We start from the raw sequence: 19,796 nt of genomic DNA, 5'->3' as shown, positions 1-19,796 counted from the left end.
TTTCTAATTGGTTGCAAATGGTCATTTTTGTCCCTAGCACATCTCCCTTCTATGATCTAATGTCCCTAAAGGCAGGGACCCCTCCATGCCCCACTAGCACTTAGCACGGGGCCTGGCACACAGTGGGTACTTAATAGAAGGGTGTTTAACTGAACATTCTTTTATATGGACTCTGCTCTTGGACCCTCATAATCCTAGTTCTACTCAGACTTGTATTTCTAAGCATTACCATAAACTACAGTAATGTGTTTTAATGGAAAACCAGCTGTCCACAGGAACATGAGCGATTATTGATGGGACCAAAGGCTGTTCTGCTAGGAATAATCATACTGAATTAATGAAGCATATGGCAGGCCTTCAAATGAACCTTTGCTCTCTTTGACTGATGGAAACTGAGAATTGTCAGACCATAAATTTTAAGTGTAATCTTTTTTTTTTTTGGCTATAGGGACAAATATTCAGAGTACTGGGCTGTGCTCCATGCTGTAAAGAATATGAAGAAGCAAGTAGTATTGGGATGTTTTTCTGAAAAAAGGAGCAATAGTGGGCAGATCTCAGATGGATGATAAATAACATTGTTGAGTGAATTGTGAATACTAGGCTCTTCAGATGACCAGACCCAAGAAGGCGCCATTAAGCAATGGCTCCACATTGCAAATGGGTCCACAGCTTGGAGGGAGTTGCCTAAAGGGTTCCTCAGGGAATCTGTCCTTGGTCAGGTGCTAATCCAGGTGGTTTTTGTTTTGTTTTGTTTTGTTTTTATCCCTGGCATTGATGGATGCTTGTCTGTTGCATAGATTACATTGAGTTGGAAAGGGGGTAATTAACCACATTGGATGACAGATTCAAAAAGGTCTCTAAAAGCTCAAATAATGGACTAAATCTGAATTCTTGAAATTGAATCTGGATAAATGTAAAGCTCTTAACTTGGGTTAAAAAATGAATTCTCAAATATAGGATAGGATATATGAGGTATGGTTAAACAACAGTATATATGAAAAATATCTCAGAGACTTAGCTTAAGTTCAATTTGTGTTAACGGTGTGATATGGAAGAAGGCTGACATGATCCTACACTGTAATAAAAGAGACACCTGGGATAGCTAGGAGGCTGAATGGATAGAGAGCCAGACAAGGAGTGAGGAGGACCTGGGTTCAAATGTGACCTCAGATACTTCTTAGCTGTATGACTCTAGACAAGTCACTTAACCCCAATTGCCTGGCCCTTATTGCTCTTCTGCCTTGGAACCAATACATAGTATTGATTCTAAGACAGAAGGTAAGGGGAGAAAGAAAGAGAGAAAGAGAGGAAGGAAGAAAGAGAGGAAGGAAGGAAGGAAGGAAGGAAGGAAGGAAGGAAGGAAGGAAGGAAGGAAGGAAGGAAGGAAGGAAGGAAGGAAGGAAGGAAGGAAGGAAGGAAGGAAGGAAGGAAGGAAGGAAGGAAGGAAGGAAGGAAGGAAGGAAGGAAGGAAGGAAGGAAGGAAGGAAGGAAGGAAGGAAGGAAGGAAGGAAGGAAGGAAGGAAGGAAGGAAGGAAGAAGGAAGGAAGGAAGGAAGGAAGGTGCTTAGATAATGGTTCTGCTGTACTCTACTCTGGAGTACTATGTCATATCGGAATGTTGTGTTGACCTTTAACTATCACATTTTAGGAAGGCAGTTGACAAGCTAGGAAGCATCCAGAGGGGATTTGACCAGAATGATAAAGAAACTGGAGAAGTGTGTCTTGTATAGGATTGGGGCTGGGAAGAGGGGATTATAACTGCTATAATTCACATCTTGAAGAGTTGTCTGGGAGAAGAGATACTCGTTAATTCTGCTTCTTTCCAGAGGGCAGAACTAAGAGCAGTGCCCAGAAGATGGAAGAGGCAGAGCTGGATTTCCTCCAGATATGAGAAAAGCTTTCCTTACAATCAGAGCCATCTCAAAATGAAATATGCTGCCCTAGAAGATAATGAGTTCCCTGTGAGAGGCATGCAGGCTGAAGCCAAATGAGCCTTTATCAAAGATATTCTAGATAGGATTCTTTTCAGGTATGATTAGGTGACCTCTGAGGTCCCTTCTTACTTCTTACTTGAATTGTGATTCTCTAAAAGTACAAAGTATTCATTCAGAATAAAGAGTTCTTAGTCCAAATTCTATAAACTTGCTCTTTTCAAAAAAATATCTGATAACTCTTCTCTTGCGATTGGCTTCCTTTGTGATCTTATATACTTTATACCTATAAAAATGGGTTTCCCTGGTTTGCCAAAGGTCTATGACACCAAAAAGGTTAAAGGTGCTTGAGGATGTCTCCCATAATCTCCCAGGATCCTCACCCTGTGAAGTAGGCATGGCAGATATCACTAATGCGAACCTCTAGTGACTTGTTGGACCCCCGAGCCAAGACTCGGTCATTTCCGACTTGTGACCGCAGACTTCTACCCTGTACCGTTAGAGCTCTCAGCATGACCTGCGAGAAAGTGGATTGAAGGGAAGGGGTCTAACTTGGCCTCACCCTCTTTGCAATGTTCTTCTCTCTGGCATCTTTAGTCATTTGGAAGGTTCTTGGAAGGAGTTTCCTGGAATGAGCTGGGACTTCCCTGTTGATGATGTATTGATATCTAACTTACAGCAACACTATGCAGAGTGACAACTGGCTCTCAGAGAAGATGGCATGATGGACAGCTTTAGTTTTTTGCCCCCCCCCCCAAATTGGGGGAAGACGTCGTATTCTAATCATAGTTCATGGCAGCGTGTCCTAATTGTTCTACATATAAGCACGTGATCTAGAAATAGGCGTGTAGCATTATCAGAGCATAGATTTTATGCCGAGATGTGAGAGCTGCTCTGTGATGCTCTCTGTAGGATTATGTCATCTATAGGGCTACCCCCCAATCTAGTGACTAAACTCCCTTGGATGATGGTTCTTCCTAACAACGAGTCATGTTACATTGGAGTTACGGGGTGTTCCATACCCTGTATAAATGTATGTAGTAGGTACCTATGTGGAACAGGGGATAGAGCACTGGATAAGGAGTCAGGAATGACTCTGAGTTCAAATCCAGCCTCTGACTCTTACTAGCTGCATAGCTTTGAGTAAAGCATTTAACATCTGTTTGCCTCAGTTTCCCTATCTGTAAAGGAAATAATAGCACCTAACTCCTAGGATCAAAGGAGATATTTGTGAAGCACTTTAGCAAGTGGCTGGCACATACTAGGCACTGTGTAAATGCTTTCATGCTGGCAATGATAATGTTTCTTAAGTTAAAAAAAAACCTTACCTTCCGCCTTTCAATCAAGACTATGTATTAGTTCCAAGGCAGAAGAGGGGGATTAAGTGATAATCTGTGGAACTATTTCTAGTTGTAGTAAATGATATGCTCTGGCTGACTGGAGAAATACTAGGGGAACCCTCAGAGTGCCTAGTTGTAATAGATACCATTAGAGAGAGATATTCTGGGGTTGCCTATTGATCACTACTGATGGCTAATAGATCACTGTTACAGCTAGGAAGTGTCTGAGGCCAGATTTGAACTCAGGACCTCCCGTCTCTAGGCCTGGCCCTCTATCCACTGAACTACCCAGCTGCCCCTGCTTAAATTTTAAGGCCCTGCCATCACCTCCCAGCAATATCACACCGGACATTTTTATTCCTATATTTAAAATTATTTAAAGAGATTTCCCAGAATGTCCAAGTGGAGAAGGTTCTTTGAGATCATGAGCCTTGTGCTCCCATTTTACAGATAATAAAACTGAGGTCAGATGACTTGCCTAAGAAATGCAGCAGAGCCAGAATGTGAAGGGGGGTCCTTGGGCTCTCGGGGTGAGTGTTCATTGCACTACAGCACACTCTCTCCCTTCTCTAGGAATCGGGCTGAGGCTGCCCCCAAGAGGAGTCCCTGAGCTCAGAGGAAGGGTTGCCTCATTCAGCCTCGCACTCACCTGCCGCTTTGACAGCAGCCATCAGAGGAGGGAGGTGTGGGAGAAGCCAACGGAGATGGCCCAGGAGAAATGCGGGGTTTTGACGGATTTCATCGTCCTTATCATTCTGGGGGGAAGTAAGAGGCAGATGCCATCGCTGGCTCTTTTCTCCTTCTATCTGTAGGTTGGGGAAGGAGGAAAGGCTGGTCCTTGGTGGGGAGACCAGAAAAGATTCAGAATTGGACGTTGGGAGTTAAAAATACAAAGTGGAGCATTGTGCCTGGTAGCAGCTCTGAAATGTCACGGGATTTCCTGAAAGGACAGCACTGCTCTCCGAGCCCAGCTCATTCCTGCCTGCCCCCCACGCTGGACAATCCACACTTAAGAAAGGCCATGAAGCGAACACCACAGGCGTCTGTGGGCTCTAGCACCATAGTCATAAACCGAGTCAGGAAGATTTGGGTTCAATTGGGGCGTCTAATGCCTACTGTGTGACCCAAGACAAATCTCCTGGACTCAATTCTCTCATCTTTCAAATGGGGAATTAAAAAAATAATAAGTAAATAATAATAAAATGGGGAAAATAGAGGCAGCTGAGTGGCTCAGTGGATTGAGAGCCCGGCATAGAGGTGGGAGATCCTGGGTTCAAATCTGGCCTCAGACACTTCCCAGCTGTGTGACCCTGGGCAAGTCACTTCACCCCCATAGCCTAGCCCTTACCACTCTTCTGCCTTGGAGCCAATACACAGTATTGAGTCCAAGAAGGAAGGTAAGGGTTTAAGAAAATAAAATAAAATCTACAGATGCAGCCCTCCTCCACCTCCAGGGTCATTTCTCCAAATGCCGAGTGGACCTCTCCTAGCCACTTTCCAAAACCACTATGTTCAAAAGTCATTCTCTTTCCTCCTAAACCGAGCCCTCCTCTTCAGTGTTTTCATCAAAGGCACCACCCTTCTTTCAGTTGCCCAAGCTTGCAATGTCAGAGTCATCCACCACCCTTTGCCTTCGCTTCTCTTCCATATCCAATCACTTATCAAAAACAGACTACTCGGTTCACAGTCCCAACCTAGTCCAGGCCCTCGTCTCCTCTTGTCGTAGAGGAGCCTCCTTTTAAAAACATTTCTTTTATTGTCCTACCAAACACACTTCCCTAGTGGTCATTGTAAGAGCTCGCTCGTCCACAGCCAAAGCCCAAAATAAAGCCACGGACCCTGACGAGAAAGACGACTCCAGCGGCTCTCTCTGGAGGTGGAGAGCCTTCCCCGTCATACGTCTTTCAGGAATGTCCCAGATCGTTGCATTGCTGAGAGCAGCCAAGTTTCCACAGATGGTCATCGTTCAATATTGCTGTCACTGTGTACGGTGTTCTCCCAGTTCTGCTTATTTCACTCTGCATCAGTTCCTGCAGATCTTTCCATTATAGTAGCCTCTTTTTATTTTTTATACAATACTGTGTATTGGCTCCAAGGCAGAAGAGTGGTCAGGGCTAGGCAATGGGGGTTAAGTGACTTGCCCAGGGTCACACAGCTAGGAAATGTCTGAGGCCAGATTTGAACCTAGGACCTCCGGTCTCTAAGCCTGGCTCTCAATCCACTGAGCCACCCATCTGCCCCCATATAGTAGCCTCTTAATGAATCTTTCCACCTAGACTCTCTCCTCTCTCCAACCCATCTTCCATAGAGCCAATAAATGGACATTTCTAAAGAATAACTCTGACCACATCACTCCCTACTCAAGAATTGTACCGTTAGCTTGATTAACTATCACATGGATCTTTTTGCTTCTATATGAAAAATTATTTTGAGGGGATTTCCCCAGCATGCCAGAATTAAAAGTAATATTTGCGTTTATCTTTTTACCATGATTATCTCAGTTCTGACAGCTAAATCTGAACAGGATCTTTGAACCCAAGATGGCAGGAAAAGTTATATTTTCAGAAAGGAACTTGTTCCTTTCTCTAGTTTCTTTTTTCCCCTCATTCTAAACTTGGGAGAGGCAGCTGAGACGTGCCTAACAAATGATAATGGGAGCAGCTGTGGACGGAGATCTTGGAAATGGCTGAACTAATGGTACAGAGAGAGGCCATGGGTGGTGGTGGCAGAAAATAGATAAAGAGCTCTTCGGAACTGCCTGGGAGGTTCTTCTTGCTCGGGGGAGCTGGAAGGACTGCCTATCACATCCTTGTGTCTCCAGCAGTGGAGACTCACTGACCTGCCTTCTGAATAAGACAGGAGCTGGACATTGTTATCATTAAACTGCATACTGGAAACTACAAAGATATCGTTATCAGTTGAGAGAATATTTTTATATCCTGCTTAGTGGACATCAGGGGAAAATTCTCACCACTTTTCTAATAAATTAAGAAAAAAGTTTATGAAAGCACAGTTTTTTAAGTTGGCAAAAACAAAGAACAATAATTATTCTGGCTACTGATGTATCACTTTAAGGTTTTCAAAGTGCTTTAATATTTTATTTCATTTAAGCCTCACAATGACTCCATAGTAAGTACTACAGGGCTTATGATACCCATTTTACAGATGAGGCAATTGAAGCTGATGGAGATTATGTGACTTGACCAGAGTCGCATAGCTGGAAAGTTTGGAGGGCAGAATTCCTGTCCAAGTCTTTCTGATTTCAGGTCTGATCCTCTAGCCTCAAAATCAGAGAAGTGTATCTAAAGAATAAACTTGTTAATAGCAATGTCAGGTTTGTGTACCATTATTAGCATAAGCATTCTGGTTAGTTATTTGTTGTTGTTCAGTCACGTCCAACTCTTGGTGACCTCACAGACCATGGCACACCAGTGCTGTTCATGGAGCTTTCTTGGCAAAGATACCAGAACGCTTTCCTATTTCCTTCTCCAGAGGATTAAGGCAAACAGAGATTAAATGATTTACCCGGAGCTACACAGCTACTAAACATTTGAGGCTGGATTTGAACTCAGCTCTTCCTGACTCCAAGCCCAATGTTCTATCCACTAAGACATTTAGTTGTCTGGTTAGCTATAGTGGGGAATAAATTCCCAAATAACAACACCCAGTTTTCTCCCAGTAGATCCAAAGAAACTCTTGACAATGAGCTCTGGGGAGAATGGGTAGAATCTCATCTGTAGTCAGAAAAAGATAGAAGCTGGGAAAACTTGTCCTAAGTAGATCCTTTAATCTAAATGAATTAAAAAGAAGAAGAAAAGGAGCTTAGACTCCAGATAGTGGGGCCTTTCTTTCTTTCATCTCCCCAGGGGATATATAGGCTGGAGAGTAAAATATATGAACTCGGCATTCTTGACTTCTGAGCCCAGCTCCCCATGATTGAGTGGTTGGCTATTTGTAAGGCTGTGAGCCAAACATTGCCTCTCTCTCCACACAGGCTACCTCCCCAATGCAGGCTAAGGCAGAGGTCCTAAAAGGAGCATTGTGTTTGAGAATTTCAGTAACAAAGGACTCTTGTGACACCCAAACAAATTTGTCTGGACATCAATAAGCCTCATTAAAGAGGTAATTGCAGCAGTGGAATTGTTTATCTAATTAATGTTCCAGAACTAACAGAGGCAGCCCCAAGAATACTCAGAAAGTGCAGTAAGCCCATGGAAGGGGGCTTGCCCTCTTTGGAAACCATTCCATAAATCTCAAGAGCTGAACTCAAATTTTTAATTCATTCGATTTCTGTTTATGGATCTTTAGGTTGCTGGGGATTTCCTGAATCTGATCATGGTTGTCTGAAAGACTAAAAAAGAAACTCTGGGACCCCTAAACCTTTGAGGTCCTCCTAAACTTAGACCCTCACTTGCATCAGACAAAGAGTGCATTTGACTTTGTCAGCTCCTTGGTGACGGGTCCTCTGATTCTTTTCAGGATCTTCCCTTGGGCTCCCAACTTGAGCTGAAGAATGAAAAGCCTGGTGGTGGACCCTTCTCATCGATTCAACAACTCCCTGGATGCTTTTGAGCAATGTGGCAAAGAAACACCCTTGGAAAATGTTCTTTTTGCCTCTTTTTATCTTCTGGATTTCATCCTGGCCTTTGTTGGCAATACCCTTGCCCTCTGGCTCTTTATCCGGGACCAAAAATCAGGCACCCCAGCCAACGTCTTCCTGATGCATCTTGCTGTGGCCGATTTGTCATTTGTGCTGGTACTTCCCACCCGACTCGTTTATCATTTTTCTGGAAACCACTGGCCATTTGGGGAAATCCCATGCCGGCTTACCGGGTTCCTCTTCTACCTCAACATGTACGCCAGCATCTATTTCCTCACATGCATCAGCGTTGACCGCTTCCTCGCCATCGTGCTTCCTATCAAGTCCATCAAACTCCGCAGGCCTCTCTACGCTCACCTGACCTGTGCCTTCCTCTGGGTAGTGGTGGCCGTGGCCATGGCCCCGCTGCTGGTCAGCGCACAGACGGTGGAGGTGAACGACACCACCATCTGCCTGCAGCTCTACCGGGAGAAGGCCTCGCGCAATGCCCTCGTGTCCTTGGCCGTGGCCTTCACTTTCCCCTTCGTCACCACGGTCACGTGCTACCTGCTGATCATCCGGAGTCTGCGCAGTGGCCACCGGGTGGAGAAACACCTCAAGGACAAAGCCATCAAGATGATCATCATGGTGCTCACGATCTTCCTGGTGTGCTTCGTGCCCTACCACGTCAACAGATACATCTACGTCCTCCGGTACGACGGCACCCGGGCTTCCTGCGAGGCCCAGCGGGTCCTGGCCCTCAGCAACCGCATCACGTCCTGCCTCACCAGCCTCAATGGGGCTCTGGACCCCGTCATGTATTTTTTCGTGGCTGAGAAGTTTCGTGAGGCTTTGTGTAACTTGCTTTGTGGCAAAAGGGCCATGACCGTGCCCCCGAGCTTTGAGGGAAAGACCAACGAGAGCTCGCTGAGTGCCAAATCGGAGCTGTGAGAGGGACCTCGGCGCAGCGAGCCGTCCTCCTGTGCAGAGGCCTCCGTCTTTGCGTGCTGGGGAGAAGAATCCCGCTTCTTCCTCACAAACAGAGCCAAGAGGCCACCTACAGAGAAAACAGGCTCCACCACTCATCATCCACTTGGACCTCTGATCAGAGGCTCCACCTGTGGCTCCGTTTCTAACCAGCTCTTACATTTCTGAAAAGCAAGGACTAACATGGAATCAAACCAAGATTCCTCTTCCCTCACGAGAAAAATGTTCAGCTATGCTCACTGTTACTAGACACCCTAATGATCTCAGCCTAGATAAAGGGGAGGGCAGTGAAAATGAGAGAACAATGGACGTCTTTCTCTTGGCTCAATGCTGACCTCTAAGCTACTGACCTCTTATTATAGTAATGCCAGAGAGGGGGAGGCTATTCCTCCAAGAATCCAAGAAACTGAGCAGAAAATTGCTGGAGTGAAAGAAAGTTCCTTTAAATGTCTGCTTTGATGTCTGGGGGAAGGAAGATGGCGGGGATGATGGGGATGGTGGGAAGAAAGGGAAGAAACACTATAGTATTCCCATTATCAGGTCCTCGACTATAGATATTAGCCTCTTCGTTTAGTTAACACAATGATGTGGCCTATATTAGGTGGTTGATTACAACTGGACCATAGTGACCAAGTCAGACTGGTCCCCAAATGACATTTTACATTTGTGGTCTAAATCAATGGGAGTCAACTTTTATTTCTGCTCTGGAGATTACCTGATTTGGTTTTTTAAAAAATTAAGCTCCTAAAAATTCTACCTTTTAAAAGTTGTACTGACAATCTCTTTACAATTTTCCAACATTTGTCTTGTATCTTATGTGAGAGCCCGTAGCTGGCCTGATTATCTGACTTGAGTCTGGATCAGGAGAACAAAATGGTGGCATGGACCATGGATGCCTTAAATGGGATGCATACTCACTTCCATTTGACTTCAAGGACATGCTATCCATAGGTTCTATCAGCAAAACCAAGCAGCCATCATGCCTCCTTCCAGTCCTTGGTGATCCCCACATGAACCCAAGACCTCAGTTGCATCTGTGCACCCTTCTCGCTCTATCCTACCTGTCAAGTTAATTATCCCCTTGCCTTCCATTTGTACAGTAATCTTCCTTTTTTTTTTGTACCTGTGTATGCTGATTATCAATATGCACAGTTTTAAAAGTGGGAAGCTATATCATGTTTGTTTTAATAAAATTTTCTCTCTGTTTACTAGCTACCAGAATCCAGAAAAATCTCCTTTGCCCTTCTACCCCTTCAACCAATGGATTTCATGGGGATTCTTGACATCTCATCTCAGTTTTCTTCTTAATAGTCCTCTCCACCATGGTTTCCCAATCCAAAATGTGACATTTTACTAAAGCTGTCTTCCTGTGTCTAGCCCTTGAGCCAGGACTCCATTCCCCTTTCCCTCCCATCACACTAATATTTTACTCTCCTCCACATACTCTTCAAACCAGTGGCACTGGCCTCCATGCTGTCCCACAAACAAGACACTCTGTCTCTTGTCTTGGGGCATTTTCTTTGACCGATCCCCCTCTCCCATGCCTGGAACACTCTCCCTCCCCTACTGACTTCACTGATTTCCTTCAAGTCCCAACTGAAATCCTGTCTTTTGAGGGGAAGCCTTTCTCAGTCCTTAATTCTAATGCCTTCCCTCTTTTAAGTATTTCCTCTTTATCCTGTATATAGCTGGCTTTGTATATATTTTTCTGAATGTTGTCTCTCCCTTCAGCTTGTGAGTTCCTTGAAGGCAAAGACTGTCTTTTGTCTCTTTTTGTATCCCCAGCCTTTAGCACAGTGCCTGGCACACAGAAACCATTTAATAAATGTTTACTGGTTAACTGGCATTTGTATAGCTCTTTCTGCTTTTTAGGCAGCAAGGTGGCACAGTGGATAGAGTGCCAGATTTGAATTTAAGTTCAAATCTCACCTAAGATACCTACTGACTGTGTGACTTTGGTCTAGTAATTTAACTTTCTCAGCCTCGGTTTTCTTTCTCATCTGTAAAATGAGGTTGATGATAATAGTACCTACCTCACAGAGTTATTGTAAAAATCAAATATCACTAGTATATGTGAAGCACTTTGCAAACTTAAAGCACTATGTAATGCAAGCCGTCAAAGAACTTTGACATCAGTTCTTTTGTGCAGTCATCACAACACCCCTGGGTCATGGTTGGGTAAGGCAGGTATTATTCCCATTTGGAGATGGAGGAACAGAGGACCAGAGAAGTAAAGAGATTTTACTGGAGGTTCCCCGGCTCAAGGCAAAGCTGGGATTAAAATCCAACCCTCCCTAACCCTCAGTCCAGGACTCTTCCTGTTGCGCCCTGGTGCCTTGTCTATTAGCAATGTCTCGCTGTAGCTCACATCTTCTCTCCAAATCATGCTTCCTCATCCTCTAGTTTCCTCCCCCATCCCCACACTTCTCCCACCACCCCAATAAGTCTCGGCTCCTCCTCACCTCCCAGCATTCTTCACAAAGCCCAGATCAGCAAGAACCACATCACACAATTCGCAACGGAAGCATTCTGGGTGCCAATTGTTGTTCATCGCTTTGATGACGCGGCCAATAATGAATTCACCTAGAAAATTAAAAGGAGGATTTGAGAAGGGAAAGAGATGCATCTCTGCTTCATTCCTACCTGCCGGGGAAGAAACAACTGCACTCTCCCTACATTTTCTTACTGCTTTGCCAAGTTTGTTCCAATGTACTGTTCTAATAGATGAAAAATACCCTCCGAGAGGGAAAATAAACCAACTTTCTAAAACAAGTGCCAAGAAAATAGCCCTGCTCTGTGCACAAGTGTGTCATCACTAGGATATATGTTTATCTCCTCTTAGAGATGCCCTCCCTGGTATTATGAAGTTTGACTCTGGGGTTCTGTCACCTCCCGGGTCAGGACCATTATATCCCCACCCTTCCCCTCTTGGCCTTTCCCTGAATTATAGATGGCTATTCTAGGTCACATTTCCTGAGAGACTTGTTCTCAGCTAATAATGATTTAAGACAATGATATATGCTGCTATCAAGGTGGCGAAGTGGCGAAGTGGATTGAGTGCTGAGTCTGAAGACAAGAAGACCTGAGTTCAAATCTGACCTCAGACATTTAGTGGTTGTGTGACCCTGTCATTTCATTTTTGTTTGCCTTACTCCACTGAGAAGGATATGGCAAAGCACTCCAGTATCTTGCCAAGATGACCCTATGGACAGATTGGCATGCTGTGATCTATGAAGTCATGAGTAGCTAGACATGACTAAACCCCAATATAATCATGCTAGCAGACTCAGAAAAGCAGGGGGAAGGGGAATCTACTTTTTTAAAGGAGTAAATGAGTTGTTTTCCTATGGATGAATGTCAGGTACACATAAAAAACAACAGGGGTCATATCTTTGGGTACCCTGCCCTCCATCCCTCAAAAGGCACCTGTTCAAAGGCTAGCCCTCACTCTCCTCCAAAAATAAACCCCTTGTTTTTGTTTTGGGGTTTGGGTTTTATACAATTTTTCTCTTACCAAAATGAATGATATGAAATGCATGATAATACATGTATAACTCAAATCAAATTGCTTGTCAGCTCTGGGAAGGGGGAAAGAAGGCTGAGAGGGAGACAATTTGGATCATTTTACTTCACAAAACTTCAATGGAAATTTGTTATTACATGTAATAGGTAAAAAATAAATAAAAACAAACCCCATGCTATTCCACCCTCCTCCTACTTTATAAAATAAAGCCTTCAGACTAAAGAAAGGCAACTTTGGCTTCAGTCTGGCCTTACCACATGTCCCGCAGCAGGGAGCAAACAGCATTTGGAAATCATGTTCACAATATTTTCGACCTTCATACTGTAAGCAAAACACAGAGAGAAGGGGTGAGAGGAATGCCAGGATGTTGAGGCTACTTTGTTTTCCGATTCATCTATTATGGATTATATTTCCACAGCACCAGATTCTGGACACAAGCCTTAAGCAGGCAGCTTTTTAGAACATTTCATTAAAAAGACAAAATACAATAGAATAAACAGAAATGAAGGAATAGAATGAAGAATGACTGTAAGGAAGAGGAAAGAGTTAGCCCTGGCAATTTCAAACCCTTAATAAATAGAAGTCAGTCTGTGGCAAATTATTAGAGTCAATGTTCTATAAGAAACAAAGGAATAATTTTTATTAAATACCTATTAGGTATTAAGCACTTAACATTGGGCTAGGCTGGGAATAAAGGCAATAAAATATAAAGAGAGAAAACTAAATATATAAAATTACATACAATACATTAGAGAGATATGAACTATAATGCTAGATGAGGTCTAAGAAGGCAGGTATCTGGGAGGAAAGGGGAGAAAGAAAAAATTCATGGAGTAGGTAGCATTTAAGTTGTGATTTAAGGGATGGAGAAGGGTTGAAGGAGCAGCTAGCTGGGTGCAGTAGATAGAGTGATGGGCCTGGAGTCTAGAAGACTCATCTTCCTAAGTTCAAAGCTGGCCTTAGACCCTTATTGACTGGATAATAATCCTGTTGGCCTCAGTTTCCTCATCTGTAAAAAGAACTGGAGAAGGAAATGGCAAACCACTCCAATATCTTTGCCAAGAAAATTCCAGATGGGGTCACAAAGAGTCAGATTAAAACAACCGAATAACAAAAGAGACTGAAATTATAAATGTGGTGGTGGTGTGAGGGAGTGAGGAGCCAGATGTAACCACCATGGTGGTAAGCAGAAAGAAAGCCCAGGATCCGAGGTTACAGAGAGTTGCCCAGCTTGTATGGAGCACAAAGTACATGGAGGACAAAAGACGAGGATGGAAAGGGAGGGAGAGAGCAGATGGTAGAGAGCTCTGAATGCTGTGCTCCAGGGTACAACTAACTGGGTAAAAGGCAGAATTGAGTTTGAGAGCTAAAAGAGACCTCAGCATCCTGCTTTGATGCCACCTCCCTACATTTAAAGATGTTTCTTTGTTTCTGTTTCCATTTCTTGCAACTTAAAACAAATTATTTTTAAAATAAATATAAGAATTTATATTTGTGATTGTCTTGGCTAAGTCCACAGGGTTTGGGGGGTTGGTTTGTTTTTTAAACCTTCCCCTTCTATCTCGGAATCAATAATAAATATCCGTTCCAAGGCAGAAGAAGAGCAGTAAGGACTAGACATTTGGGGTTAAGTGACTTGCCCAGGATTACACAACTAGGAAGTGTCTGAGGCCAGATTGGAACCTCCTATTTCTAGGTCTGGTTCTCTACCCACTGAGCCACCCGGCTGCCCTGCCACAAGAGTTTCAACTGTTTGCTTTATCCTCCACACAATACTCTTCTGTCTCGCGAACCCTCAGCTGCTCGGCTTTTCTAGGGTGGCAAAAACAAGCTGCCACTGATCGCCAGAAGAAGACGGTCGGTTCAGATATTCTAAGAGTGAGAACTTCAAGGCAGAGCTTCTGCTCCAGAGAATGTCAGAGCGGACCCGGCAGCCTTTGGGGAAACAAGAGACTGAGCAAAGGCCAGCGTGGGGCAGCTGAAAGGTTAGATGAGCAGCAGACGGCGGTAGGGGCAGCATGCAGGGCACCAGAGCAAACATCCTCACCTCATAGAAGAGTCCATCTGGGAACTGCCGGAAGCACTGGGCACACACGAAACAATTCTCATGATACAGCTCCCCGTTGCTATTCACAATCCTTTCGGACGGATCAAAACGGGCCTGGCAGCGCTGACAGGTGGCGTTTGCCAGGGCATCGGACATGTTACTGAATAAATGGGGGGAAACCAGAGTCAGGTTCTGGATGTCATCCAAAAGCGATAAGGCGGAGGGGGTGGGGGAGCAAAGTTTAGAGCAGCCACTTTCTCGTTCTTTCTGGCACCAGCAAGAGAACCTGCCCCCGTCCCAGAGATTCTCGGTGCTTTTCTCACTGGTTTGAGAGGACGGGCCGGAGGAGCTTCGCACAGAGACACGGGGGGCTGCGGTTTTACTGTTCGGATCGGCCCGTCACAAGCAGGTCCCAAACCAAAATCTGAGATTGGAATCTAGACGGTCTTCTAAATAAAATAGCTTAGCAGAGGGGAAAAGCACAAGACTTGGAGTCAAGAAGACCTGAGTTCAAAGCCTACCTCCAACACTTACTAGTTGGGTGACCCTGGACCCTTCAATGTTCTTAGCCTCAGTTTCCTCTTCTGTAAATGAAGGTATAAATAGCCTCTATCTCACAGGGTAGTTGTGAGGGTCAAATGGCATGATATATGTATATATATATATATATATATATATACACATATATATGTGTATATATCCCTTTGCAAACCTTAAGGGTTTAATTTATTTTATATAATTAATTTAATAATAATAATTTAATAATAAAATATATAATTATATAATAATTAATTTAGCTACTATTGTTAATACTTAAAAATTAATTTAGAAATTCCACACCAGATTAGCCCTGAAATCCCTCCAACCTAGGATTTTGACTCTGACAATGTCATCATTCACTGAACAAGCATTTATTAAGCTCCTGCTGTGTGTCAGGCACTCTGGCAGATAATAGGAGATGCAAGGAGAAAAAACAAAAGTCCCTATCTTATTCCATTCTATTCCATTCTATTTTATTCTTTAAAAAATAAAAAATAAATCCTTACCTTCCATCTTGGAATCAGTACTGTGTATTGGTTCCAAGGCAGAAGAGTGGCAAGGGCTAGGCAATGGAGGTCAAGTGACTTGCCTAAGGTCACACAGCTGGGAAGTGTCTGAGGTCACATTTAAACCCAGGACCTCCCATCTCTGGCCTGACTCTCAGTCCACTGAGCCACCCAGCTGCTTCATATTCTATTCTGTTCTGTTCTATTCTGTTGTAGTCTATTTGGAAGGACTATGTATGCAGATAAGTAAATGCAAAATATAGACAAAATAAATGCCAAGTAACTTTAGTGGAAGGATAAAGGCAGGCCTGGTAGAGAAGGCAACCCTTTATTTTTTTTAAGGCAATCCTTTAGCAGAGTTCTAGAAGAAGCTAAGGGCTCTGAAGGGTAGAGATGAAGAAGAAGCACATTCCAGACCTGAGAGTGGCCTGAGTAAAGTCACAGAAAGGAGATGATGGAATGCTACCAAGAGGACCACTTTGGGAGCCTCCTTTTTGCCCATGCTTAAAAAGGTTAAGGACCCGGCCCCAGAGGTCCCTTTTCCCCTTAAAAGTGCAGCCTCCTGTTTGCCCCAGACCCTTCTTGAGCATATCTGTATTTTTAGCCTGTATCGTTCTTGAACTGAATGCACTTTCATCACTCTCCCCACCCCCACCAAAGGAAAAAAAATTATGAGTGAGATTGCATTCTAAAAGATAGCATCTCTTTCTTTTCTCATTAACTGTCCAATGGAAAAACAAGCAGCCACAAGAAAAGGAAAATCGTACTGATGGTAGCTGCTAGTTTAGCAATGGGCACGGCGTGTCAACGGTTTGGTTTTTTTTTCCCTGTAGCTCAGAGAAATCAGAAATAAACAGGAAATCCTGTAATTCTGACATCTGAATTGCCTGATTCAGTGAACACTGGAGCTGATGACATAACGTGATTCCCAGGGCCCAGGCAGAGGCTTTCAGATTGTCAGTTAAAGCATCCTCTGACCAAGGGCCAGGCCTCATTGTTATTGTTTTCTCTCCTCCTCATATCTACATCTTTCTCCATCTTTGAAGGTTTAGCACAAATCTTCCTTTATGAAATGGTCTCTGACCACATTAACCCACAGAAAAGGAAACCCCAAATGGGGTCACCAAGAACCAGACACAACTGAAAACAACTAGACAAAAAAAACAACAAACAAAAAAACAAAGCAACTCAGAGCCAACTCCATGATGGGTACATGATAAATACTTGTTAATTGATCGACTCCTTGCTTCTTCTGTTGTTGTTCAGGTATGTCCTACTCCAAGGACCATAGCAAACCAGACCACTATCCATTCCATGGAGTCTGGAGGCAGAGATCCTGGAGCGGTTTGCCATTTTCTTCTCTACTAGATCACCTTTTGTTAGAACTCTCTGCTATGGCTTGTCTATACCTTTCCTTGAGCTGCACAAACCCCTCTGCCAGGCCAGGAGAAATAGCCACCTCTACTCTACTCTCGACATAACTCTAGTGCTAGGATTTATTTCCGATCTGTTATCTATGTTACTGCGACACGTTGGTAGGGGGCACATCATGTGGGGTATACTTGTGTTCCAAAGGGCAAGATTGTGTCCTATAAGATGGAGTAGAAGACCGGGGCTTTCCTCTAAAAGGCTCTTCCCTTCCAGTTGTAGAAAATTCTAATATGAAATGTAATAGCACAGCTGAAATGTTAAAATAAACAACCACCAAGGAGTGAGCGGCCCCTCGGGCTGACCACAACGTGAATGGAACCGTTCATCCCAGATCCCCTCCCGTGCCCTTCTGTGTGTTATCCGCCCAGTACATGGAACAGAATCTGGGAAGACTCTGTTGGAAAGACAATCCAAGGGGATCCTCAAAGCACAAGGCCCTCACAGAAAGAACTGCGGTCTGGGGATCCCTCAGTCCTCCTCCCCAGCTTGGGCTTTACTGTAGTCCACAGCATTTGGGTGAAAGGAGCAAGGGAGGGAAAGATGGGAATTCCAAGCCCTCCCTCCTCCTTCGCACATTCCACTAGAGAACAGAGAATGCAATGTCTGCCTGACTATCCCCCCAGGAAAAACATGCCACTCCTCTTTCTCTGCCCCCCATTCCACAGTGGACAAGAGGCCAGATACAGCCAAGGGCACGTCTGAGAGGCGGGCAAGTCAAACCACTGAGCTATGGGAAGAAGCTAACACTGAATCCCGCCACCCTGCCTCAACTCTCTAAAATGCCACTGGTCTCTGCAGCCAACACGGCCAATTAAGGTTTACAGTGCTACTGACATTTACAGTGTGCAGTGTGTGTGTGTGTGTGTGTGTGTGTGTGTGTAAGAGGTCCCTAGCCCCTGATGGTATCATACAGTCAGAGAAATAAAATGGGCTTGAAATCCAAGCTCTTCTATCAAGTCCCAGAACAAGGAAGAAGGAGAGAGAAGGGAGGGCTAAGACCTGAGTATGCCTGTGATTCAATCAATCAGCAAGTGTTTATTAAGCACCTACTATGTGTGGCTGGACAGAGCACTGGTCCTGGAATCAGGAAGATTTGTTAGACCCTTCCTAGAGGTGTGATCCTGAGCAAATCACTTAACCCTGTTTGCCTCAGTTTCCTCATCTGTAAAATGAGCTGGAGAAGGAAATAGCCCAGGGCTCCAGTGTCTTTGGCAAGAAAACCCCAAATGGGGTCAGGAAGCATGGAACACAACCGAAAAAAACAAGTGAATTCCTCCTGTAGAATGCAAGGTGGGCAGGGTGGGGAAGGAGCAGCTCTTTTTCATCCAGCGCCTCTCTAGGGTTTTGTCCATCTTGGGCACTTCATAAACTCTCTCTGGGCAGAATCAGAATGAACTGGATTGCACGATGCCATCTTCCTAAGGACGGAATAACCGCCACGTCCAGGGCACTGCGCTAATAGCTGGGGTCTCAAAGACAAAAGTCAACAGACTCTTGCCCTCGGAGAGCTTACGCACTAATGCATCATGGGCATTTCCCATCCAGCCGAAGAGTGTGAGGTTGCAGGTCGGAGACAGTGGAGGGTTCCCATCTATGGCATGAGGCAGAATTGCTCCAGCTACAAATGAGCTCATTATGGTGAGACAAAACAGTCCGGTGCCTTCTGCAGGTTTCCCTGCTCAGCAGAAACAGCCCTGGGCCAAACGGAACACGTTATGGTCAGAGCTCTTCTCTACTGTTTCTGCAGCTTTTCGTGTAGAAACAGCCTTGCCAAGAGGCTCACACTGCATTCTAAAGCCAAAAATGAATATTTTTGTGTGGATATGAAGAGGGAGGAGAGGAGGATACATGCACACACACACACACACACACACACACACATGCACCCACGTGCACACACCAATTAATGTAATCCCAAAAGCCCAAATACCTCAAATGAATAGACCAATCAGTTTAGCATCGAATCTTAAAGAATTTGCCTAAAAAGACATCAATAAATGCTTTCATCAGTTAGAAAGAATTATAATTTCTGTTTTCTCCCCTCCCTAAGCATCCCCACTCCCCACTGATCGGGCCATAGGAGTGGCAGACGGGGCATCCTGCTGGGATTAGAGAAATGGGATCAAGAGGAGACAACACAACTAGCCAGGAGTCAGAGCCACCCAAACAAAGGCAGCTTTAGGGAGTGACCCCTCCTGGTAGAGAGGAGCTCTGGCTAAGGACTGGCAAAATCTGTCCAAGGCACTGATCCTAGGAGCCCAGCAGAGGGCTACAATAAAGGGGAACTCCATGAGTCCTCTATGAAAGGAGAAAAAGGACTTCCAGTGACCCAGAATTTTGAGTTATCCCTTTGCCCCAAGTGTTTTCTGCACAGATATCCCATGAACTTTGTGCCTACTCTTCCCCATTAATTCTGTGTGTACCTGTGAGAGAGAGAGAGAGAGTCCCAGGGTCTGTTTGCTTGTTTTTTAGAACTTACCTCCTCTCTTAGAATACTTACTAAATATTGAGCCTAAGACAGAAGAGCAATAAGCACTAGGCAACTGGAGTAAAGTGACTTGCCCAGGCTCACATAGCTAGGACGTATCTGAGGCCATACTTGAACCCAGAACCTCTCATCTCCAAGCATGGCTCTCTATCCACTGAGCTTGCTCAAAAGTTGTCTGATTGATTGTTTGAGGGAAGCATATCAATAATTGAAAGTATCAAACTTAGCTTCTCAGGGTTCTCCCTAGAAACTTGAGACTAGTAGGAGTGAGCCCCCCTCTGGGGACCCAGTCCACCAGCACCACTGCAAGTTGGGGAATTAGTCTAGGATGACCTAAATTCATTTTCTGAACCTCTTCTTCCCATCCCATTTGCATGGCTATTCAAAAATTGATTATATACATGTATAACCCAGACTGAATTGCT

At 44.4% G+C, this 19,796-nt stretch overlaps 2 protein-coding genes across 9 annotated transcripts in view; one reads left to right on the top strand and one right to left on the bottom strand.

The window, feature by feature from the left end:
- GPR17 (G protein-coupled receptor 17) overlaps positions 1–10,682 on the top strand; it is a 17,402-nt gene extending 6,720 nt beyond the window's left edge. Inside the window, exon 2 of the mRNA XM_007493993.3 lies at positions 7,750–10,682. Coding sequence (XP_007494055.1) covers positions 7,784–8,800 — 1,017 coding nt within the window. The 5' untranslated portion in view covers positions 7,750–7,783 and the 3' untranslated portion in view covers positions 8,801–10,682. The remainder of the gene's footprint in view (positions 1–7,749) is intronic.
- The window catches only part of LIMS2 (LIM zinc finger domain containing 2), a 101,922-nt gene that overhangs the window by 34,315 nt on the left and 47,811 nt on the right, over positions 1–19,796 (bottom strand). For 5 of the 8 annotated variants that reach the window (XM_056793707.1, XM_007493991.3, XM_056793706.1 and 2 more), the window contains 3 exons: positions 14,407–14,566; positions 12,614–12,680; positions 11,299–11,419 (listed from right to left, as the gene is read on the bottom strand). In XM_056793707.1, the coding sequence (XP_056649685.1) occupies positions 11,299–11,419; positions 12,614–12,680; positions 14,407–14,562 (344 nt within the window). In that variant the 5' untranslated portion in view covers positions 14,563–14,566. Of the gene's footprint in view, positions 1–11,298; positions 11,420–12,613; positions 12,681–14,406; positions 14,567–18,813; positions 18,863–19,796 lie in introns of all 8 variants that reach the window. The other 3 variants (XM_056793708.1, XM_056793710.1, XM_007493988.2) reach the window with 2 other exon arrangements.

This window comes from Monodelphis domestica, chromosome 4 (assembly GCF_027887165.1).
Source record: "Monodelphis domestica isolate mMonDom1 chromosome 4, mMonDom1.pri, whole genome shotgun sequence".
NCBI classification, from domain to species: domain Eukaryota; kingdom Metazoa; phylum Chordata; class Mammalia; order Didelphimorphia; family Didelphidae; genus Monodelphis; species Monodelphis domestica.
This window is presented reverse-complemented; position numbering and strand designations above follow the sequence as displayed.